The sequence below is a fragment of the Panthera leo genome, chromosome E1 (assembly GCF_018350215.1).
Source record: "Panthera leo isolate Ple1 chromosome E1, P.leo_Ple1_pat1.1, whole genome shotgun sequence".
NCBI classification, from domain to species: Eukaryota; Metazoa; Chordata; class Mammalia; order Carnivora; family Felidae; genus Panthera; species Panthera leo.
The window spans coordinates 7871213-7896056 of record NC_056692.1 but is presented as its reverse complement, the minus strand read 5'-3'; the positions used below and the strand labels follow the sequence as shown (position 1 = coordinate 7896056).

At 52.6% G+C, this 24844-nt stretch overlaps 1 protein-coding gene across 2 annotated transcripts in view; it reads right to left on the bottom strand.

Moving 5' to 3' along the window:
- Nucleotides 1-2244: 2244 nt before the first annotated feature.
- LOC122207286 (protoheme IX farnesyltransferase, mitochondrial) overlaps nucleotides 2245-24844 on the bottom strand; it is a 136071-nt gene continuing 113471 nt past the window's right edge. For both annotated transcript variants that reach the window (XM_042917343.1, XM_042917344.1), the window contains exons 6-7: nucleotides 17484-17716; nucleotides 2245-2927 (exon numbers count right to left, since the gene is read on the bottom strand). In XM_042917343.1, the coding sequence (XP_042773277.1) occupies nucleotides 2521-2927; nucleotides 17484-17716 (640 nt within the window). In that variant the 3' untranslated portion in view covers nucleotides 2245-2520. The remainder of the gene's footprint in view (nucleotides 2928-17483; nucleotides 17717-24844) is intronic.

Below are 24844 nucleotides of genomic sequence, written 5' to 3'. Positions count from 1 at the left end.
GCCTGAAGGACCATGAGTGAAAACTGATTAGTCCAGATAGCATGTCCCGGGCTGTCGCTCCAGGAGGCCACTAACTCCACGCACCGGGCGGGAGGCGTTCCGAGAAAGGCCCTGTGCCTGCTTAGTACGTTAGGGGATCGCCAGCGGAAGCAAACGCAGGTTTTTAATTTTTACTTAGAGTCCCATGAGGCCATGCTACGCACATGTGCCTGGTGATGCCCCAAGAGCGCTGCAGCGTGGACATGACTTCCCGAAGATACCCCATTAAAGAACATGCTTCACGCACCTGGGGAATGCTGATGAGCATTCCTTAGGAAAGGTGGTCAAGGTCAGAGGCTGTAGCAGGTGTGAAGAAACGAGGTGCCCCAGGAGTCCAGGTGAGCGAGTGACATCCTGGCCTGGGGAAAGGGGGTGGTCACGGGAGCTTGAAATCCACGTTCCACACGGGGACATACGGCACCGGGCTTTGGGGAGCTGGTGGGGTCACCTGAGAACAGGGTGCCTTCAGGGCGGTGGGGGACGTGAAGGGAAGTTCTCACATGTAAGATCATTGGAGAGAAGACTGGGTCTGAGTGTTGACTAGCTGTGACTTCATTTACCGCACAGATAGATGGTGCACTGGCCACTGACCTTTTCCGAGGAGAACGACAGGTGTGGGAGCCCTGGAGGATGATGTCTGTGGTGCTGGTTTCGTAGGAAGAAGGGAGAGGCTGGGTGTTTCCAAGCTGAAGGTAGGGGAGGGGCGGGCGGGTCACGGCCCTTCTTCTTTTATTACTAATAATCATACTCATTATTGTTTCGGGTGTACAGGTATAAAAAAATCCAACGCGCTTCCTTCCACCACCTTGGGACAGAAATACCGATCGCCCTCCAACCCCTGCTCGCTCATAAAAGCGAGTCGAGTGTTAGCAATTCTGCCAGGCCCCGTGTCAACTCGGTACAAGGCGATCAAATACACGACATCACGCCCACTGCTGTTCTCACCTACTGGTTTATTGCAGCAGGAGAGAATGGAGGCATTTTACAAACCCGAGGGCTGCAACAGGGCGTAGACATTTTTTGCAGACATTCCTATGCCACGTTCCCCGCAGTAAAGGACCCGGATACAGCCGGGAGGTAATACGGCACAGAAGTAGAAACAGGGGTCACATGTTCTCGGCAGTCGCTTTAGACAACTTTGAGAATGGGCAGGTTGCAGTGACCATTTAAATGTTGCCTTAAATACTCCCCACAATGAATCCCAGCAGTGCCCCCACAGACTGAGCAAGGAAAACACCCCGTTAAGCATCGAGACCTTCAGGCAAGTGGGGTTCGACAGCGGACAAGGACCATATGTAAAGGACGGACGGATGGAAGGGACCACACGTGCCTGGCTACAGGTTAGCTCGCACAACTCCCAGGACGGATGCATCCCCGCCCAGAGTCGGACCCGAGCTTCTGGCCACCGGATGTACGGATGCTGATTTCTGAGTTCAGAAGATCCCGGGAGAGAATGGTGTTTTCCACTGAAGGGACGCGAACGTGAGCTCTGTGGCTGGCTAGACCTGCTCACGTTTTTGTTTGCTTGTTTGTTTGTTTTCCCTTCTCCATCGGCCTTGAGAAGCCGCACAGCAAACCGGCGGCTGATGGGGGACGCGAAGGGGTCAGAGCCCGCCGGATGGCTGGTATGAAGTCTAGCGCCACCCTTCCAGAAAGAAAACGCTTCAGACACCTCCTGTATTTTCAAGTGAACTATATAAAGATGCCTTTGATTCCTTGGAGTTTTTGAAATGCTGATACGTAACGGGGGTGGACCAGGGGCTGGCAGTCCCGTCTGGGGTCCCCTAGGCAACCGTTTGGAATTCTCCCTTCGCGATGGGCCGGCAGCACACCCTTCGGGTTCTATTATTGTTTGGGGGAGTATGCGGTTGAGAATATATGTGAGAAAGCTGGACCGGGGGCCCTGGCTCTTTCACGGGGAGGGCCGGCAGGGCGCACTTCCTCCGACGTGGCCCTCCGGGGACCTGAGGACACAGAAACTCCAGACCGAGTACTCCTGATCAACGCGTCTGGTCACCAGGGAGCATTCCGACTGGCGGGCAGGGAGTGTATGTGTATGTGTGTGTGTGTGTGTGTGTGTGTGTGTGTGTGTGCGCGCGCGTGTGTGTGTGGCTAGAAAAGACGTGGACCTGTACCTCCCCGCAAAGAAGAAAATCAACGGGGAGGGGGCCGTCGGGGGCTAGAGGAAGAAATCTACAAAGACTCTTAAAGAGAAAAATACTCTCTCTGTATTATTAATCGCCTGAGCCAACCCATTTCTCATTTGGGGCGCATCTTGGATGCTACCATTAAAAAAAACGTCGCGTGATCACGGAGCATCAAATCATTTTACAATCTCCTACTAAACCGGGCAATTTCCCTTTTCCGCTTCTAGAATTGACAAAATATTCTGGTCTCACCGCAAAGGACAAAAAAAAAAAAAAAAAAAAAAGTGCGTCTCCCTGTACGTTTTTTTTTGTTTCCCCACGCGCCCATGTGGGGTCAACCCCGAGGCTCCCCGCCGGCACAGGTCGCCCCTGGCGGCCGCTTGCAGGTGAGCATGAGCAGCAGAAACAGGGGCAGGTGCCAGAGGCTGCAGAAGAACAGCTTCCGGGAGCTCTTCCGGTCCGCATCGACGTAGAACCGGAAGCCGAGGTAGGAAATATACAGGTTGATGGGGAGGGAGATGGCGGGGAAGGTCCACGTGGTGACGTCCAGGACGGGGGCGGCAGCGGACAGTCCGATCAAGGCCAGGCAGTGGCGCAGGGCGACGCGCCGGCACAGGGCCGGGTGGGTGACCGACATCATGCAGTAGCCGCCGCGGGAGTAGTCTTCACGGAGGCCCCAGCTCAGGGCGTTGAAGTGGGGGAACTGCCAGGAGTAGAGGATCCCTCCCAGGAGAAACGCTCCTGTGTGCGGGTTGAGGGGAAAAGGGGAAGCAAGACACGCTGTCATCAGAGGCTTACAAAGGCATCTCTGTCTCTCGCCCGCAAAGCCCTTCTGGCCCCGAGGTGGCCCCTCCGGATGTCACCCGGATCTCAGAGTCTCTGCCCGTCCCTGTTCTCGCCTCCACCTTGTCCAGGCCTGGCATCGGGGGACAAGCCCGGGGGAGGGGGTAACTTCACACTCTCCAAGATCCCCCCCCCGCCAACCCCTGCCCCGCACCCCCACCGCGGGGCACTGGGCATCTGTGGCTCCCGTCCACCCAGCGCCCACCGTGCGTCCCAGCATCGCGACAACCAGAGGCCCCCTACACCGGTGGGACCTCTGCGCAGGGGGCTTGGGGGAGGCGGAGGCGGTCTCCTCGACGAGGCCCCTCCCCAGGGTGCCTGGCGGCTCCCTGCTCGCAGTGACGGAGCTGAACGTAGCCCCAGCCCCCGCGCTGAGCATCCTGGCTTTTGTCCCTGTCCTGGCTGCGTCACTGAGCACAGCCAGGGCTCCCAGGGCAGTGTCTGGCACATTCCACGGGCCGGCGCCATGTGACAGGCAGGAGGTACGAAGACGGCATGTGTCAAATAGATGGAGTGACATAAAGGAACACGGTCCCCTGAGCAGAACGGGAGCCTGTGTGTGGCTCGGCAGCTTTTCAAGGAGGACGTATTAGTATCGCGAGCACCATTTAGCCCCTTTGTCTGGAACAGGGCCTCCCCTCCCCCACAGCGGTGGGATGAAGGCCGCCGCTCACCGGGCACCTATGGGGTGACGGAGCCTTTCACACAGTTTACCTCATTTAATCCTGACATAGGATGTTAGGTAGGGTTCATGCCCCTTAGCGAACCATCACAGATCAGATGATGTTAGGTTCTACAAAAGGAGGTGACAGGAGGAAGCAGAACGAGCCCGTGTGCTGTGAAGACGGCCCCCACGAGTCAGGCAGCCCACCCCCGCGCAGGCGACTCACTGTTCACTTACTCCCGCAGAAAGTGCTAACTGAGCGCCTACTAAGTGGCGAGCACCGTGCCGGGCGCTGGGGAGCACAAATCCACCCCTCCGGAAGGCGGCTCGCCATCGAGGCATTCATCAAGAGCCACACTACTGAGTCTGCGTCGCCACCCCACTGCGGTGCGGAAGTCCGTGCGACGAGGACACAGAACGAGACCCAGCGGAGGCAGGCAGAGAAGGCCTCTCAGAGGAGGGGGTGTCTGGGCTGAGTTCTGCGGGACAGGTGGCCTAGTCCCGTGAGGGCTGGCGGAGGAAGAAGTGGTCACGAAGGGGCCGGAAGGCGCACGGTGTAGACGAGGTATTACAAGGAGACGAGAACACGCGTTAGGATTCACGGAGCTGTCTATCGAAAGGAAAAGAGGTCAGTTGGACTGTACGATAATTGAAAAAACATATCAAAATCAGAAAAGGGAAGCTAGTGTGGCTGGAGGGACAGGCAGGACGCGCCACCCCCAACTCAGCGGGGTGTGCCTTCCAAGCACTGGCTTGATCCCCAAAGCAACAGAAAGCCATGGAGACAGGGGAACACGTTTCAGCCTGTGTGTGCGTGCGTGTGTGTGTGAGCACCTGTGCGTGTGCGGGGGGCGTGAGGAAAGGGCATCAGTGTCACTTGGCCAATCTGAGAGAGAACACGCTGGCGGGGCCCAGAGCAGGCACGGAAGGTTCCATCAGGGGCTGAGGAAATGAGAGGGGACGGGTGTTGCGGTCAAGGTGGTGACAGTGGGAGGAAAGAGGGACTTGAGAGGGTTTTAGGAGGCCAAGTGGCAGGGAGTGAGTGTAGAGTAAATAAGGAGGGGAAGGAGAGGGCACCTCCTCGGTTTAGGGGCCCACGGAGACGCCAGCCATTCTATGAGGTGAAGAACGGGGAAGGCTCAGAGAACAGCGCAGGAGCGTGACCTGGGATGTGTTCACCCTGACACGCCTCTGGGACACCCAGATGGCAACCAGGCAGTCGTGAAGAGGGGCCTGAGCTAGGATACGTCTCTGGGCGCTACTCACACCTGCATCTACCACTGGCTCAACCCCGGCGTGCAGTCATTCATCGTTTCTGCTTCCCGCTTGAATGCAAAATTCCTTAAGGGAATGGCCATTTGCCTTTTCCGTCGCCTCTCGGGAGCAGAATACAGAAAGCGCTCGATGCCACTGCAGTGGAGGGTCCTCAGAGGCATCAGTGGGAGCCCACGTGTACAAAGAAAGGCTTTCCTAAAAGCCACCCGGGACCGGTGCGTTTCGGCACCGATCCGTGAGCCCACGGGGCAAACCACCCTCGGTGCCTTGTTCCCGACACCGAAGTGCCCCCCTGGGGGTCCCCCGCTGAGAGAGCCGAGGGCTCGCTCACCCACTCACTGTGTCACCCGCCCTGGCCGGCAGCATCCCGCCCAGAGAGGCTGAAGTTCTGTCACCACAGTCCTATTTCAGGTAATGAGGATCTACTGAGCGCCCTCCACCTGCCCCCCATCTGTGGGAATTTCAGAGAAGGGGAGGGTGGATACTACCGCTGAAACACAACCCAGCAGGAGAGAAGGCGGTTTAAATAATTCAGCATCATTGAGAAACCCAGGCTGGGGCTCTAAGGTCCTGAAGGGCCCCTGGTGTGCACATGCCAAAGAGGATCAGAAGGAATGAGCCCTTCTTTTAATCTCTTATCTGTATTCCTCAACAGCGTGGGCTGCAGAGGGACAAAGGCGGCGGGCTTTCCCGTCCCCTAAAAGACAGAGTGGTGATTTTTTTTTTTACTCCTATTGTTCTGGGCAAAAACTCGCCCATTTCTGCATTGAGTGTTATCGGACGGTTGCAGCACCTCGAGGAAAGCTGGTGCGGGTGCAGACCGCAGGGCAAGGGGACCTGCTCTCGGACCCTGTCACAGTTCCTCGTGGGCTCCGTCAGTCAGTCAGTTCCCCTCCGACCTTCAAATATAAGGAAGCAACGGAGACTTGATGGGAGCGTCCCCATTCCAGCTGCCAAATCCCTCAAATCCCCTTTAACCTTCTCTACAAATAACATGAGGCATGTATGGCAGTTCAGGTAAACACGCTCCCATTTTCACGCTAACAATGGAAGCGGCCACTACGCGTGGAATCCACTCACTCGGTGACCAGATGGCGGGCGTCCACCGCAGGCCAGGCGCCATTCCAGATGCAAGGCCAAGCCCCGCTCCAAGTCCGGAGGGAGGGCCAGACATAAACCCGTGTGACAGTGATGGGCACTATTCACAGTCAGAACAGGGGGGTCACGCTGGGGGCAACTGGACACCGACGGCTCAGGGACGGCCTTCCCAAAGGCGACATCCGCGGCAAGGCCCAACTAAGTGGAAGGTGCACCGCATCGGGCCCTGCCAAGGGTCGCTTTGGGTAGGTTTCTGGCACGGTGTGGAGGCCGCAGCCAGAGGCAAGGAGCTGAAGCACGGGGCTGGGCCACGCGGGCACCTGCAGACCGGGTCAGGTGTCATGGGGGGGGATGGGGGTGGCAGACACCGATCCTTGTGCCTGGGTGGGGACGCTGGGACACACCCTGGACAGTGCGCTCATGGTGGATGCGTGAAGCACTCGACTCCCGGCCATCTGAAGTCTGAGGTGCCTCCAAGCAATTCCAGTTAAATGCTCCGGGGCTGTCACACGCCAGGCACTGGGGGGAGGAATTCTCTCTCTCTCTCTCTCTCTCTCTCTCTTACGCTCACGACAACCTCTTGCAGATGAAAAGATTCGTGAACGTGCCCCACCCAGGGGTCTTCAGCATGACTGGCACCTCCTTTTATTTATTTATGTAAAGTTTTAATTTATTTATTTTGGGGGGTGGAGGGGCAGAGAGGGAGGGAGACAGAGAATCCCAAGCAGGCTCTGAGCGGCCAGCGCAGAGCCGGACGCGGGGGCTCGAACCCACCAACTGTGAGATCGCGAACCGGAGCCAACACCGGAAGTCGGACGCTTAACCGACCGGGTCACCCAGGTGCCCCAAGCAGCACCTTCTGTTAGACAGCTGCTGCCCCTACAGGGGACATACAAGGACTGCTAGGGGATGGCTGCGGGGTGCCAATGTAAAGGCTGACACTGCAGAACAGGCAGCGGGTTTGCTGGAAGGAAAAAGGGCATTTGCTGGTTTCTTAGGGGGTGCCGGGACCTTAAAAAAAAGTTTGCTTCCATTAGAGACAGACGATATTGGCCTTGACCGGGAGTATCCCTGGGGAACTGGAAAGGACAGAAGGGAAGGCTGGATGCCTCCTCTGTGTGGTGATGGAAAGGCAGATCATAAAGGGACCAGTAAAGAGGGGGTGCTGGTGGCTCCTCAGGGACTTGGGGACCCTGTGAGGTCCTGGCCATCACGTACGTGGAGTAGCCCACCCCGGCTCAGCCCGGGACGGGGCTCACCCCCAAAGGGTCTGAGCAGATTACAGGCCGCAGTGAGGACAGCCGGGCACAGGGGGAAGCGGACAAGGCTGAGACGCTGAGAAGGGAAAGCAGCGGTGACGGTGACGGAGAACGGGGCGGGGGAATCGGGGAAATCCTAGCTGTTCTGCTGAGGAGCTGCCTCAGCCAGGAAACCAGACTGGAAAGGGTTAAGATGGTCAGGGCCCCGGTGTGGGCTCCTGCCTCTCTCAAAAGCCCTCTCTTTTTTTGTGTGCCCACTGGAGTATTCTGTTTTGCTCAATATGCATTTTCGGTTATGCTTCTGCTTAAAATAACATAATTAAAAAAATCATTTTCATAAGAGAGTAGCATGCTGCTTTTCTGTGCGAGAGGAAATTGGGTGTGGGTTTGGCTCATGTCACAAATGAAAGAGCTTTAGAAATCACAGCTTAGCCTTAATGGATCATAATCAGAAAACCACCACCCCCACACGCTTCTACTCGATGGGCTGTGTGCAACTGCCTCTCCTCGTAGGAAAGATGTAAAACAAATTGCTCTCTTCATCAAGATAAGGTGACCCCGGAGCAGGAAGGCTTGGATTAGTTCTGGGGCTGTGGTGGAGCCCACCTTCCTTGTGGGGTAAACACGGGAGCGCTCCGTTTACTGACTCAAAGGCCTCACCTCAGTGCCACCCACCCCCAGAGCCATCTGTTTGTACTGGGCCTATCTTCTGGGACACCGGAAATTTGCAGCGGGCCCGCTGCGGGACGGGCGTGGTCCGTTCTCCAGGCCCCTCTTCCAGAGCCTGGCCGCGGAGGGGGACGGCACAAAGGGAGAGTGCTGCCTCTGGGGGTCACCTTAGGTGGAGTGCTTGTGGGCAACGCACAGGAGGAAGGCCCATGTCAGCCTCGGAGAGATCAGGGAAGGCTTCCTGGAAGAAGTGAGTTGCAAACTGGGATCAGAGGATGGTCTCTGAGTTCCGATCCACTCACACAAGCCACGCCTTTTCTGCTTCTTTCAGATGTGTTTTCTCAGTTTCCTGCCCCACTCTGTAGAGTCTTTGAAGCAAATATTTGTTGGTCTATGAATGCATAAAATACTGAAAATCTAGGATCTGGGTGGTGTATCTGTGGGTACGGTTCTCTGGAGGGCAGCAACTTCCTGGGATCACGACACCACAATCCCAGCTCAAAGGCAACTCGACAGAACGTCCAGGTGTCCAGGACATTACTTATTTTCCTCCATATACAGAAAATGGGAGAACAGCACATACATCGGGCAGGCCGTGTACGTGTGCAAAGGGCCGGAGAGAAGCCTTATCTCGTGGCACCCTGCTCTGACTGGGGGGCATATTAATATATTAATAGCAGGTGGGGCAAGGCTAGCTAATGTCTTCCTAGTGACCCTTTGCAAATACAGTAAAACCTTGGTTTGCAAGCCTAATTCGTTCCGGAAACATGCTTGTAATCCAAAACACTCGTGTATCAAAGCGAATTTCAAAACCACTGGCTCTGTTTGTGATCACGCGACATTCGGCGTCATGAACCACTGGCATTGCAAGGCATCACTCTTTGATCAAGTTAAAACTTATTGCAAATGTTTGCTCGTCCTGTAGAACGCTCGCAGAACAAGCTACTCGTGACCCAAGGTTTTGCTGCACATGCATTTTAAAACCCTCTCAAAACACCTGCATACCAACTGAGGGGGACCTCACTCATTGTCCCCTCTGCTCGGGCTCGAGAAACAGCCTTGTCCACGGCACACGTCCATCATCTTGTTGGCAAACAAAGCCAAGGCGATCGTGGCCGAATGGTTTCCCAAGAGGTGGGAGACAAAAATCTTCAAGTTGGAGCTCTGAGTCCCTGAGCGCTCTTCGGAAACAAAATTCCTTTTGGGATGGAGTTCGATGGTTTCAGCTTGCTTTCTGGGCTGCCCGGTGGGCCCACATTCATCCCCTTCCCACCTCCACCCACACCCATTCACTGTCATTCACCGCCCAGCCAGGGCCTCGAAAAGGACAAAGAAACAGCTCCCGTGAACCCCCTGTGCTGGGTTTGGGAGGTCTTCCTTCCTCGGTACAACAGGCTCCCTCTCACCTTGGCCCTTGGCAGGCAGTCTGTTCCACGACTGGTTGTGTTTGTGCTTTCAGGGTTACGTGGTGATGTAAACTGGGGGCGAGCTAGGGGGAGGAGAGCCAAACCCAAAGCTTCATGGGCACAGATTCCGAAGCCTTTCTTTTGAGGGCTGACACAAAGGGGCCTGTGAAACAGGTCGGCTTCCACAGTGTAAGCCACTGTGCACCCACCGGGCACCGTGTCAACTAGAGGCTGCCCTTCCAAAGCCATTTTGTTCATCTCCCTCAGGAAGGCACTGGCCCTGCCCCTGAATAGCTGTGACTGTGATCAACTGGTCAACCCAGCACAACTGATCTTGAGACTCGACTTCCCTGGCTGTACCAATTGGCTGGCCTCCAATTAGACCGTCCATCTTGGGTCTAGCAACATATTTCTAGTACGTTCTTTCTCAGCCTTTTGCGTTTTCTATCTTTGAAGAGAACAGGGCTCTGATATTGTTTGGTTTGCTAATATTCCCATGAAGACGTTCCTTGTTCACCCTGTCTTTAAAAATATCGTTTGTCGGGGTGCCTGGGGGGCTCAGTCGGTTAAGCGTCCGACTTCAGCTCAGGTCACGATCTCGCAGTTCGCGAGTTCGAGCCCCAAGTCGGGCTCTGTGCTGACAGCGTGGAGCCTGGAGCCTGCTTCGGATTCTGTGTCTCCCTCTCTCTCTACCCCTCTCTCACTCACGCTCTGTCTCTCTCTCTCTCTCTCCCCCTCTCAAAAATAAATAAACAATAAAAAAATTAAAAATATCATTTGTCTTGGGGCGCCTGAGTGGCTCAGTCAGTTGAGCATCTGACTCCTGACTTCAACTCGGGTCATGATCTCCCGCTTCGTGAGTTTAAGCCCAGCATCTGGCTCTGCACTGATAGTGTGGAGCCTGCTTGGAATTCTCTTTCCCTGTCTCTCTCTCTGCCCCTCCCCTCCCCTCTCCCTCTCTTTCTCTCAAAATAAATAGAAATAAACTTAAAAAAATAAACTTAAAAAAAATCATTTGTTAATGCAACCTCTGAGACTAGTTATGGAAAAACCTCACACCAGATGAACACAGACACTCATTTTCAAGTTTGATTTCAGACCAGGACGTTCCAGGACATCTCTTGAAGTGTTTGGGTTCGGCAGTGCCAGGTACTTAATACGCCCTCAATAAATATTTGTTGAATGAGTGAGGGAATAAATTCCCCCCTTTCCTAGTCTATTTTCTCATCCTGAAATAAAGGAGGTACATAAAGTGAAACAGTATTTAACATTTTGTAGTTTACCAGCTGAGGCTAAAAAAAAAAAAAAACCCGCAATCTCTTTTTTTTTGTTACTAAAACCATCCATCTGCCAAATGTCACCTCCTGATAAGAGCCTCAGCGGCTGAGTCCTCATTTGTAACTGAATGTTGGCTGACATAATTAATGTTTACCACACAACAACATTTGAATTACAAACCAAAGGCAATTTACACATCAACTCTATGCAGAGCAGAGCGGGTCACCCTGGCCCGGTACACCGAAGTTCCGAAGTCCCAAGACCCGGGATTTAGTCACATTTGGGAAAACAGAATCTGAGCCTTTCTAAGAAATGGCAGAGACGGGGAGGGAGAGGTGGCTTTGGCAAGGAGGAGGGGAAGGTACTTTAGAGGCCTGGAAGATAAACTAAGTCGTCCCTGGAGGTAAACACAGTGGAGGGGCCTAATGCGTGTGGCTCCAGGCCCGCTGGGAGGGGGCTGTCTGCTGAGGGCACTTATCTGCAGCGCCATCTCCGCCCCCCCCCCCCCAAGCGCACCCCTTCACTGGGGTCCCCGAGCAGGTCACTTCTCTCACTACCTTCCTGCCACACCCGGGGCCACAAAGCGGCCCTCTCCTTTGGCCTTCCGGAGTTTTTGCGGTAAGCAATTTTAATGCGTTTTAATAGCAGTTAAGGTAAAAAATAAATAAATAAATAAATAAATAAATACATGAATAAGAAAAGGCAAAGTAATTAGGTAGGGAGACAAGGCGTAACCCCAAATCTCAGAGGGGACACGGTCGCAGGTAAAAACCCCATTACGATGCCGACCTTTGCTGAGATCAACAGGGCTTTCGAAGCTAGCAGTTTCCAGCCGGAAATGTCTCAGCCATGAAACAGCAAATATCAAGAACTAACACTGCCTTAGCGTTCCCCATTTCCACACACTGATCTGTCCAACTCCCCCGTCACCCCGCGTCCCGCTACGCCTCGCCAGGTGCTGGGTTAGCCAAGGGGCAGGCCAGACCCACACGCTTTGCACCCACAACACCACCGGGGCATCCGAAACAACGAGAAAAATTCCGTTTTCTCTGATAAAAACAACAACAACAACAACAACAACAACAAGAAAGCGGTTGGGGGTGGGGGGGAAGACCAGAATCCCATGTGATGTCCTCAGGTTTATTTCAGGTTTTCGGTCTTGGCTGGAGGAGGGACGGCAGGTTGATCTCTTGGGCGCTCAGGACCTCTGGAGGTCTTAATTGGCCCCGTAGCCACTACAGGAACCACAAAAAGATGTAGACGCTGGGAAGGGGGGAAAGGACTTTGGAACACTGACATGTCCTCAGTCCACGAGCCGTCTGGGATGCGAATCGTGTTTTGTGCAACAGCTCCTTATTTTATCTTTCTTCTCAACTAGACAGGTCCTGAGGCCGTAGAAATTCCCACCACCCCTCCCCCTTCCGGGGCCTGCCTGCCTCCTTCTGGGGCCCAGGAAGGGGCCTCTAGGGAGGTTCACGTGGTCAGGGGGACTGAGGGACCCCGATGTTCGTGCTGGGTCTTTGAGGTCCTGCCGGAGGAGCCGGGGAAAGGACCAAGGAACGGAATCCGTCCAGTGGACTCTGCCTCCCTGCAAACACGGCCCCGGCATCCACACCCCCCGGCAGGCTGGCAGGTGTCACAACATGTCACAAGGAGGATGACCGGCTTGAGGCTTCACTAAATACTTGCAGGGTGAAATGTGACTAGGGAAGGGTGGAGGCCAGGCTTGGGACAGTAGAGACCCCCACCAGAGAGGCGCAGGGGTGGCGGGACGGAAGGGCACCCAGGCTTGGGAGGAGGACGGGCGGGCTCGGCAATGCGCTGCCTTCCAGTACCACGGGAGAACGCACCTGCGGCATGGGCAAATAATCCTGAACTTGGGGCCCTTGCCCCTCTCCTGCTTAACCTACAAGGGCCTTGACTGCCTTTCAATACAGTCCCCGTCAGGCAGCTCATCTCAGATGAGCTGAGTCATCTCAGCTCATCTGCCCCTGCCCCACGCTGTCCGGCTTCAGCTCCCGTGCCTACAAATTCCTGTGCACGCTCTTCCCTCTCCTTGAAAAGCCCTTCCCTCTTTGAGAGAGCGGTCTCGTCCTCACTCAGAAGGTCCTCTGCTCCAAAGCGCTCTTGGGCCCGTCTGGGGAGGTTAGGAGAACGCACAGCCCTCCGAAGACCTCTTTCTTGCTCAAGCTCTGACAGCTCAGTCAGTTATTTGACACCTGCCCCCTCTCCCTGAAGATGCTGAGACACGCTTTCCGTGAAGACGAGGCCTGCCTGGGTTTTAGGGATTTTTGTATCCCTCGGTGCCCAGCGCACAGTAGGTCCTCACAGACACCTGCCCCAGGAAGAAAGCCGATCAGCGGAGTGGGTGGTCTCCCAGACCCTCTTACATCTTCCTCCCCTCCGGCCTCCCCTTCCTTCCTGTCCCTGCGGTTCAGTGGACTACATCAAAGACTTCTCCAACCTGATCTCTCTTTGGAGGTCCAAAGACAAAATGATTTGGAGATACTGCAGGAGGGAAACGTTTGGGGCCACTTTTCTCCCAGCAGGGCTGTTTCAAGCAAACGTGTCCCCTAAGAGAAGAACCCGGATGGGAGACACAACCTCCGCGGGTGATACGGACGACACCCTGAGTGCAGCTCCAATAATGCCATCTGCCCCCACCCTTTGCCCATGTCCGTAGGAATTTCCGAGGTATTCTGACAGCCAGAGCTCTCTCTCTGGTTCTGCCTTTTCAGACTAGTGGCTCAGAAAGCGGTCCCTAGAGCAGGGGCACTGGCATCACTAGGCAGTGCAAATTCTCAGGCCCTACACCAGACCTACTGAACCAGAAACTACAGGGGCAGGGCCCAGGAATCTGGGTTTTATTTAGCGAGCCTGCCTGGTGATTCTGATGCACATTCAAATTTGAGAAGCACTGTTTTAGACTCTGGTGAGACCACAGGTGCAGTCTCCCATGATGCCCTAGTATTCAAAGCACAAACTCACCAGGAAGATGGAACACAGGTTCACAAGGACATCGATGTGTCCCCGTAGGCAGAACTGACTAAACGCGCTTTTGCAAGGATGGAAATGCTCAGTGCCATCAATATGGCAGCTACTGCCTCGTGTGGCTGTGAGCATTTGAAATAGGGCTACGGGGACTTAAGAACTGAAGGTTTAAATTGATTTAGTTTAAGCTTAGAGTTAAACAGCCACACGTGGCTAGTGGATACTGTTCTAGAAGGTGACAAGACTGTATATATAGTCACATTCAACCTAGTGGCTAAAATCCCAGCAATAGAAATGTTGAAACTACATTCTTGCAGACTCTGCCTTGTTTCTTTTCTTTTTAATGTTTATTTATTCTTGAGAGAGAGAGACACACACACACACAGAATTGGAAGCAGGCTCCAGGCTCCCAGCTGTCAGCACAGAGCCCGACGCGGGGCTTGAACTCACGAGCAGTGAGATCGTGACCTGATGAGCCCAAGTCAGACGATTAACCCACTGAGCCACCCAGGTGCCCCGTGACTCTGCCTTATTTCTTTGACTACTTCCGGCTAAATTTACCGTCCCTTGCACATGGCTGAGGCCCAATAAATATTTGGCAATTGACCCAGGGTTAACCTAGTTTTGTCTGTAAAATGGAAGCTACTGATTGATTGACTGATTCATTCATTCATTCATTCGATGTAATCAAAGATTTGCTGTTGATGTCAAGTTTGCTCTATCAAATTCATGTTTCAAAACTTTTCTGGAAGCAGTTGAAGGCATCACGTAAAGTAACCTTCTTTCCGTAAATCTGACAAGACGTTAGGTATACGACTGGACCTGTGGGCGAATCAGAACTCTGGGGGCAGTAAACCATGTTGTGGTTGTGCGCCCCACAATGCGTTTTCAGGATTTGAAGAAAAAGAACATAATACAAGGCAACTGCTAGACGAACTTCTCCTTGTGGCGACACAAATCTGTTTCGGGCTGCACTGCTTTATGCCAGGGGTCCGTTCAGGCAGTGATGGGTCTCTTTTCGCGAGATAAGCATGCATTTTTGCCCTGCGACCTAAAACAAAGTATATATAGCCTGGCCCTTTGCTCTGTCTCACTAATGAATTTATATACGCGATTAAATGTGGATTACGGAAAGACGTGTTTTAAAAACGTTTTTTTTAAAAAAATTTATTTTAAATATGACTATTGGCAGTTCAGCTAAATCCATACTGTCCCTGAACAAATCCAGGCTCCTAGCCGAATGCGCACTCTAAGTGGGAAGATTGTTGCAAAGTTCTTTCTCTCTCTGGCCTCTGGGGATGCAACTCCAGAGAACATTGAGGCCCAAAGTCCTCTGAAGGAAACCGCCTGGGAGTACAATAAAAGCCGCTAGCAAGAATCTGGGTGACCAACAGACGACAGAAGCGACCAAGTTCTGCACCGCCGTGGACTGCCCTGCCCCCATCGACCTCCAGGGGTTATCTGTCCCTGTAGATAGTAATACTTAACCCCGACCGTGGCTCTGTCTGGGATTCCCCAGAGAGAAAAGGTAGTTTTGGGGGCCTTGTTCCTTTTTTTTTTTTAACTTATTTTAAGTTTATTTATTTATTTTGAGAGACAGAGGTAAGGAGGGGCAGGGACAGAGACGGAGAGAGAGAATCCCAAGCAGGCTCCACACTGTTAGCACAGAGCCCGACACGGGGCTCGAACTCACCAACTGTGAGATCGTGACCTGAGCCGAAATCAAGAGTCGGACGCTCAACCGACTGAGCCACCCAGGTGCCCCCTGGGGGCCCTGTTCCTTTAGGCTGGGTGTGAGGAACCCATGTAAGATCCTGGCACTCTGGAAGGGCGTGGGGCTGTCTCCTTCAGGCAGGCAGGTGACTTGGAGTACAGTGCTGCAGAGTGGGGGTCTCTTTCAAGGGCCCCAACTCAAATGTCTGGGCGATCACTAGAAAGGTTCGGAGGGGTACAGGAGGAGAGAGGAGAGTGGGGTGAGGGGAGATGGAAGGTTCCAGGCAGGGTCAAGACTGGGGCTCCAGGCAGAACTAGGAGGGGGACTCTGACCAGGAATTTGGTGGTAAGCAGGTGTGTTCTCTAAGTATAAACTGCAAACGAGGGGGAACATTCAGACACCATCTAGTCTGGAGATGTCGGACCCATGCTTCCCTCCGTCCCCACCTTTGCTCAAGATGGCCATCCCTAACACCGAGCCCAAGGCCAGGCGCTCTGTCCACCAAGCCCAGAGGCAAGCTCACTGTGGGCAGAACAACAGCCAGGTAACAATTACGAATTGCTCAGAGTTGCCAGACCGATAAAAATCTCATGATTTTTGAGATTATCTGCATGAATCCATCTACTGTACAAATGAGGAATACTTACCAAGAACTCACTTAATCCTCACGACAACTCCGTGAGAAGGGACCACGGGGGAGATTGAGGAGACGGTAGCATAAAGAAGTCTAGAACGTTCATGTCAAGTCTAGAACTAGCCACCTGGGTGGTTCAGTCGGTTAAGCATCCAACTTCGGCTCAGGTCACGATCTCACGGTTTGTGGGTTCGAGCCCCACGTCGGGTTCTGTGCTGACAGCTCGGAGCCTGGAGCCTGCTTCCGATTCCGTGTCTCCCTCTCTCTCTATGTCCCTCCCCTGCTAGTACTGTCTCTCTCTGTCAAAAATAAACATTAAAAAAAAAAAGTCTAGAACGTTCCAAAGGGCACCCCTGCTCTGGAGCACTCACTCCTCACCACTGTGCTGCCATCCCTCCCACACGGATGAGATTCCGGTCTGGGGTTTATCACTGAGCAAATGAGCAGGAACGTTCTAGAATATCTTATGTGTAGACGCGTGGAACGCCAACATTTACAGGATATTAAAACTGTGCTAAGAGACAATCACGCTAAAGGTGTAACCGCCTTTGTAATCTTGCCAAGTCAGAGTGTAAGGGCTTTTATGAAAAGTTTCAGAAATGTGGCTTACAGGGCAAACGTTTATGGTCAACTGCCTTTTGATCTCTCATGTGAAAAATATGTACTTACGTCTCTTGCAGGAAACCTCACCACTTCCTTCCTAAGTGTTGGTCAGAAACGCTAATTACCTGGCTAATTAGACTGTGAAACTTCCCTTCCAGATGGTAAAAAGGAGCTATTTGCACCCCACAAATTTCATTGTGACTTGCCACCAAAAAAAAAAAAAAAAGTAGATGGATTTCAATGGTTTTATTGTAGACACTGTGAACAACTTGAGCAAATCATATAAAAGTAAACGAGAAACTGATGAAAAGGGTCTGCTCCTTCACAAAGGGGTGGGGAATCACCTGGTTCTGTGGGGAAAAGCTCATGCCCGGGCAGGGGAGCGTCCGGATGGGCAGGAGAGCCCGGAGACCGAGTCCCGGACACCCGCTCCGCCATGCGGGACGTCCCCCAGGACCGATCAGCCCTAACGGGGCTCGTGGCTTTTAGGTGCTTGCTTTCCACTCTACCCGTTGTCACAGCACTGCTTGTTTTTGTGGGTTTTTTTTTTTTTTCCCCCTAGGCATTCCCTGCCCGGCCCGGGAAAGCACACGTCCCCCTGGAAAGCCCGACGACACGGCCTCCCTTTCGCCCTGCGTTCACGCGACCGCAGGAATGAGTACGGGCTAGAGCGGACTCAGGAGAGCGAGAGCTGCAGTTCCGGGAAGGACACGCCTCGGACCGGCAGCTGCCGAGGTCTGTGCACAAGAGCCACCCGCCGAGGGCCGGGCCCTGGCGCCCCCCCCCCTCCCCCCCCCGCCGCGGGCCCACGGGCCCGCGGGCCGAAGCCGAGACCCCCGCAACCCGGCACGCGAGATACTCACCGGCGTCCAGGCTGCCGGTCGCTGCCGTCCAGCCCATGACAGGCGGGATGGCCCCAACGACGGCTCCGACCCACGTGTTGGCGATGCTGATCTTCTTCAGCGGGGTATAGCAACAGGTGTACAGGAAGATGTTGAAGACCCCCAGGGCTCCCGTGAGGGGGTTCACCCCCCAGGTCAGGAGGGCGACGCCTGGAACGGCACAGCACGTGGCAAAGGACACAGCTAGCAACGGGCTGAAAAAGAGCAGCGGGCACAGAGGAGTCACTTTCCAGTCCCGCGGGCCACGCTGCCCGCACTCGGCGTGGACCACCTACCTACGTGGCGCGGCGACCCGGGAGGCAGGCTGCTGCGCCTTCTTCCCGGTTACGGGGCACCGGAACCCGAAAGGCGGAGGGACCGTGCCTGCAGGAGTTCTGGCTGCCCCCTCTGACATCTGCCGGCCGGGGCTGAAGTTCGAGTCCAGGTGAGAGAGCCCTGGATTCGTTCTGTCCCTTCCCGGCCATGGGAGGCGGGAGCGTCCCTCTGCTCACCTGCGCGGCCGGGACGGTTCTCTGCTCTCGCTCACAGGCTGGAGTGAGGGCCGAGGCAGACACTGCCTGCTTGGCACAGGGTTCTGCTTTGCAGTTAGTGCCAAGTAGGTGACGGCCATAGAAAAACCACCCGGAACGCGGTACCGGTAATGTTTGGGCAAAAGCTGGCATCTCAACCCTGCCCGTGTATTTATAGTTTAAACACATTACCCCATTAGCAGTAACGGATAATGACAGTATGTCTGAGTGTATCTATCTGTGATAAATTACAGGCTTGGCAGGGGACCGGCTTGGGGCCCACAGCCACACACCAGGGGGCTGCCCCACACGGATAGCTCACTTTCGGTGCCACAGCTGGTTTCAGAGCCACGGCATCTCCGGAGGGCCCTCACCATGTTGGTAGGTGCAGTGAACAGGGTCAAATACAACTCTCCACCAGCCGGGACGATCCTACGCCTGATTCTCACCAGAGCCCACTTTTTTTTTTTAAGTTTATTTATTTATTTTGAGAGAGACAGAGACAGCATGGGTTGGGGAGGGAAGGAGAGAGAAATCCCAAGCAGGCTCCGCGCTGTCAGCGCAGAGCCTGATGCAGGGGCTCGAACCCACGAACCGTGAGATCATGACCTGAGCCGAAGTCAGACACTTAACCGACTGAGCCACCCAGGCGCCCCTTGCCAGAGCCCACTTTCTAAGGTGGACGGTGGACTTTACATGGGATCTTGTGAGAGAGACGGGGAGAGACAGAGAGAGAGAGAAAGAAAGAGAGAGAAAGAGAGAGAGAGAAAGAGAGAGAGAGAGAGAGAGAGAGAGAGAGAGAGAGAATCTCAAGCAGACTCTCCACTGTGAGCCCGGAGCCTAATGCAGGGCTCGATCTCACGAACGGTGAGACATGACCTGAGCCAAAATCAAGAGTCAGACGCTTAACCGACTAAGCCACCCAGGCACCCCTATATTTCAGTCTATGTTAATAATTTCCCTGTGCTGTTCAGAATTCTTTTGTAATGTCATCATTAATAGGTACATAGTGGCCTATTCTGTGGATTCAACACAATTAATTCAGTCAATATAGCCTTTCTGGATATTTTGTATTTTTCCTTTTAAATCAGAAGTAACAGCATATATATCTTACAGACTGTTGTTCATAGTTCTGACTAGGATGCATCCGGAGGATAAATTCCCAGACGTGAGACTGCAAGGCCAGCTGACATGCACGTTTGTAGGGATCTGACTTGTACCACCAGTCTACGCCCCAGAGGGTTTAGGCTCTTTTACACTCCTATCAGCAGTACATGAGAAAGCCTATTATTTCTAGAACCTGTATCAACACTGGGTATGGCATTAAACACAAACCAAAAATTAACAACGTAAAAACATGTTTATTGAGACAGCATTATCCCCATTTCACAGAAGAGAAACTGAGGCTCAGATGGCCCTTGAACAATGAGAGGAACGGGGTGCCGACCGCAATGCACAGTTGAAACATCCACGTGTTAACTTCTGACTCGCCCAAAACTTAACTACTGATAGAACCACGAGAGATCCCTTTTTACCAAGATACGCAATTTATTGCAGAGACAAACTGCTTATGCAGAGATGATTAGCATCACACATGGCATTTTATTATTACCTTTTAAATTCTTTTTTATGTTTATTTATTTATCTTTGGGAGAGAGAGAGAGAAGACAAAGCTTGAGCAGGGGAGGGGCAGACAGTGAGGGAAAGAGAGAATCCCAAGCAGGGGCTCCATCTCACGAACTCCAAGATCATGACCTGAGCCGAAATCAAGAGCAACCCATTGGATGCTCAACCCATTGACCCACCCAGGCACCCACACATGGCATTTTCTTTTCTTCACGTTTATTTATTTATTTTGAGAGAGAGAGAGAGAGAGAGAGAGAGAGTGAGTGCAAGAGGAAAAAGGGCAGAGAGAGAGAGGGAGAGAGAGGGAGACACAGAATCGGGCTCTGTGCTGACAGCACAGACATGGAGGTCAAACTCAGGAACCGTGAGATCATGACCTGAGCCGAGATCAAGAGTCAGATGCTCAACCGACTGAGCCACCCCAGCGCCCCCGCATGGCATTTTAAATGGGTGCTCCCAAGACTCGAGCTTACAACAGCATCCAGAGGTGGTTATGAAATTGTTACAGCAGCTGATTTTACTGAGTTACGATTTAATACTCCATCTCTAAATGTGTTCATCTTTCTCTCCGCTCAAATGGCACCCTGTGCAGTCTGCAAATGTTTGGGCAAGTTTTGAATACATTTTAACTTTATATAATAGATTTGTGTGTGTTTATGGTAGTATTACGCATCCACGACATACGTTTTTAATTTTTTTTGAAATTTCTAGGCCATGTGGTTTGTGAGTTTTTTCAAATTGTTGCCAACCTCCAACCTTCTTTTCTAATATATTTATTGAGAAAACCCGCACAGTTCCAACCCGTGTCGACCAAGGGTCAGCTGTACCAGTAAAATAACTTGGAAACAGACTTGTACTCGGATTTACTCCTTGGCTCATTGATGCAATCCCACTGGTCTGTGGGGGTGCCCTGCTGTAGTACAACTTCCTGATTCTCTGATTGCTTGGATCTTGCCGAGCCTGGAGGCGGTGGGGGGTGGGGGGGTGGGGGGGTGGGGGCTGGAGTCTTTAGGCTGTTGCCTTCAGCTGGGAGCAGCAGCCTGAGGGTTTAAAAGCTCCTTTGGTTTACCCCCGAGGTAGAAATAGCCTAAGTTCCTCCGGCATTACCTGAGATGAAAACACTGGGGAAGCACTACATTTACATACATACATACAAGGTCGGACCTAGGATATAAGGTGGGGAGCAAGACAGACACGGTCCTTGTCCTGGGGGCGCTTATGCTGAAGTGAGAGTTAAAGAGGCAGGCAATCTGGGGCCACTGTGTGTGGGTGCTGGGGGGCTGGACAGGGGGAGGTTTGTAGGAAGAAGTGCTGGGCGGGCGGGAGAGGGGATAGAAGGGTAGACAGGAGTGATTCAGGCAGCGGGCACAGCACGAGGGGCGGGAGGGGTCAGAGAACACTGGGAGGGAAGGCCACACGGAGACATCGACATCGTGGGAACACTGCCTCTGGGCAGATGCACAGAAGAGGTTTTCTCTGCTTTTTTACACAGGGGAAGAAAACGATCAGATGTGCTTCTCACAAGGCCCTCGCTGCCTGCCGTGATGACCAGCAAAGACGGACAAGCATTCACTTGTCCGTTCACGTCGGGCATTTTCGAGGAAAAAGAAGCGTGAGCCACACCACCACTGCAAGTTGGAAGAGTGCTAGCGAGAATAACGGTTCTGGGATGAAGGGAGCGTGTACCAAGTGACCTCCGGGCTCTTTTTTAAAGTTTGACGTAACCATGAAATCTTTAAAAATCATGGCGACATTAAAGCTGCTTCAATTTAGCCGTTTTTAGGGGCGCCTGGGTGGCTCAGTCGGTTAAGCGTCCGACTTGCGCTCAGGTCATGATCTCGCGATCTGTGGGTTCGAGCCCCACATCGGGCTCTGTGCTGACAGCTGGGAGCCTGGAGTCTGCTTTGGATTCCGTCTCTCTCTCTCTCTCTCTCTCTCTCTCTCTCTGCCCCTCCCCCACTTGCTCTCTCTCTCTCTCTCAAAAATAAACATTAGAAACAAATTAAAAATTTAGCCGTTTTAATAAAGAGATCTATTTCTGATGCAGAAAAAGATTAGTCAGGTGCGTTCATTTCTCATCTCGGTTAAACACCACTATGATTTTCTGCCTTGGTACACATAGAAGTCTGAGCAAAATCTCAAAGCCTGGAAGGGCAATTCTGTCAAAGACCGACTTCTTGTTATTTTAGGTCAATTACTCGACACACTCGTCCTCCTAATCCTACCGCTCAGCCCTTGACCAAAACCCCCATCTGCTCTCTCCCATTCCTGGATGGGTTTTGGAAAGCATCCCAAACCTGGAGACACACGCACACACACGGAGTTATTTTCCCTTTTATCACTTCTTCTGTATTTAAAATTTCATTAAACATTTTCCCCCATTATTAGTCTTTTTGCTCCTTTTACATCTGAATTCCTCAGCAGGTGGCTTCCACTTTGAGTGCCGCTCTGAGGCCTGATTCCTAGAGGTGAAACTAGAAGAAAGGGCTAGGCAGGTTCCCTTGGGATTCCCTGGGCTGAGCAGTACCTGACGGGTGAGGGCCAAGCTGGGACTCCCCGATGGAGTCCCGGGTGCTACCGAGATGTGGTCCCCGGACCCAGAGCGTCAGCATCACCTAGGGGCTCCTCGGGAATCCAGGCGATCGGCAGGCTTGCCGAAGTCGGGGACCCACCGCTGCGCCATCACCGACGTGGTGCGGGTCCCATCTGGCCTACGTGAGGCCACGCCGACGGAGCCTGCGCCTATAGAAGGCCTCCACCTCCACCCCACCTCCGATGCTGGGTGCAGCCGGACTGGGTAGGTCCCGCTGTCTTGTGATATAGTCTCTCGACATATTCCAAGTGTAAAGGATGCAGGACAGCAGCCTAGCTCGGTATTCAGTTCACTGGGGAACTGCCAGTGTCTCCAGCCGCCTCTCTGCTCCGTCTACCTTGATTTGGTCTGGGCACGCTGCTAAGCGTTGCGGCCCTTACGAGGGTGAGATGAAGCAAGCGGGGCAGAGTCTTGATAATCCTGTGGATTCTGGGCGACGGGAACACCGGGGTTCGCTATACCATTTCTAACTGTTGTGTCTCCTGGAACGTTTGCATGCCAAAAGTGTTTGTAAAAGGCTTTAATATTCCTCTTATTATTATTATATTATGATAGGGTTTCCATACAGTACCAGAACTAAGCATCGCTGACAACAATCAGGTGGTCTGGATTCAAGTTCCGATTTGAAACAGTGCTGATTTAAAAGTGGGCAAACGAACCTCTCGGATCCTTGGTTTCCTCAGCTGTGAAGTAGGGGATGTATTAGGGCTATTCTTTAAAATGTGTATTTATTTTGAGAGAGAGAGAGAGAGAGAGAGCATGAGCAGAGTAGGGGCAGACAGAGAGAGAGAGAGAGAGAGAGAGAGAGACAGAAAGAATCCCAAGCGGGCTCTGCATTCAGCGTGGAGCCCAACGCGGGGCTCATTCCCACGACCGTGACATCATGGTCTGAGACAAAATCAAGAATTGGACGCCTAACTGACTGAGCCTTCCAGGAGCTCCCGTATTAGGGCTGTTTTGACGGCAAGACTGAAGCACAAGTCAAATTGGCTTATGCAAAAATCCTCAGTAACAAGACCACCGGGAGGGCAGGGGCTCTATCGCTGAGCTGTAGGATCGTGAGCAAAGTAGCTAACCCGTCGGTCTTAGTTGCTTCATCGGTCAAACGGGAGGTATTTGAGAGTGAAGAATCAAAATAAAGCACTTGGCACAGGGCCCACTAAAAGAGCACGGAGCGTTCATTCGTTCGTTTATTACGATGTCTCACTGTCGTCTAGTCAGCCACTGTGCTAAGTGCGGGCAAACAGCAGTGAGCGGAACAGACGGCGATGTTCACTCTGAAAAGGATGGTGGACGTTAAACAAACACAAGTGCTACCAGGTCTCAAACTGTAAAATCAACCACAACCAGAAGTGGCAACGTGAGGCAGCGTTCTTTAAATAGGAGGTAGGGCTGGAGGTAAGGGGTGATAAACTTTCAGTAAATCGTTTCCAGTGGTTTACTCTTTTCGAACTTACGAAGACATATGGATATGTGTTGGAATACGAAGACAAACGTAGACATGTTCAAGAAAGTCACCTCAATTATAAATTATAAAAAGCATAATGGCTGCATAGCATTTCCTAATAGTAATTAAAATGGCAACACTTTTTTCTTTTCTTTTTTTTTTTAATATTTATTTACATTTTTGAGAGAGAGAGAGTGACTGAGCAGGGGAGGGGCAGAGAGAGGGAGAGAAAGAATCCTAAGCAAGCTCCGTGTTGTCAGCACAGAGCCCAACATGGGGCTCGAACTCATGAAACCGTGAGATCGTGACCTGAGCCGAAACCAAGAGTCAGACGCTTAACCCACTGAGCCACCCAGGCGCCCTTTATGTTTTTATTTTCAATCGTAACTTTATTTTATTTATTTAAATGTTTTTATTTATTTTTGAGATAGAGACAGAACGTGAACAGGGGAGGGGCAGAGAGAGAGGGAGACACAGGATCCGAAGCAGGCTCCAGGCTCCGAGCTGTCAGCACAGAGCCCGACGCGGGTCTCGAACTCGTGGAGTGTGAGATCATGACCTGAGCTGAAGTCGGCCGCTCAACCGACTGAGCCACCCAGGCGCCCCTCAATCATAACTTTAAGAATTTAACTCTATTATATCAAATTACAAAAAAAAAAAGTAAAAATAAAATAAACCAGCATCAGGAAAAAGCAGACGGATCACACGGGAAACATTATTTTTTTCCTAATGCTGGTGCTCTCACGTAGCTATGGCAGTGGCTGTAATGGGCTTTGTTAAGGAGAGAAGGTTCATATCTCTGTGAATGGTGGTCACCGGAGTGAACTTGCGTAGGAAAGATCAGAAGAGCAGAAGAATGGGGTGTGATGGTATTGTGCACGATTTCTAACTTTCAGTAAAATGGAATAAAGGGATGACTAAGGCAAATAGCACTGTGGGGTGGGGAAGGAAGGACAGTGGCCGAGGAAAAGCATCTAGCCGTTGAACTAAAACGATTTTTTCACGTCCTTTCACTCACGCAGGCAAATAGGTTGATGGCTCACGCTCGGACTGAATGGTGATTTATTTCCAAACTCATATCCAAAACTGAATTACATTTCAAATAGAGACATCTCTCTACTGAGCATCAGCACAGAGGCAGGCTTCT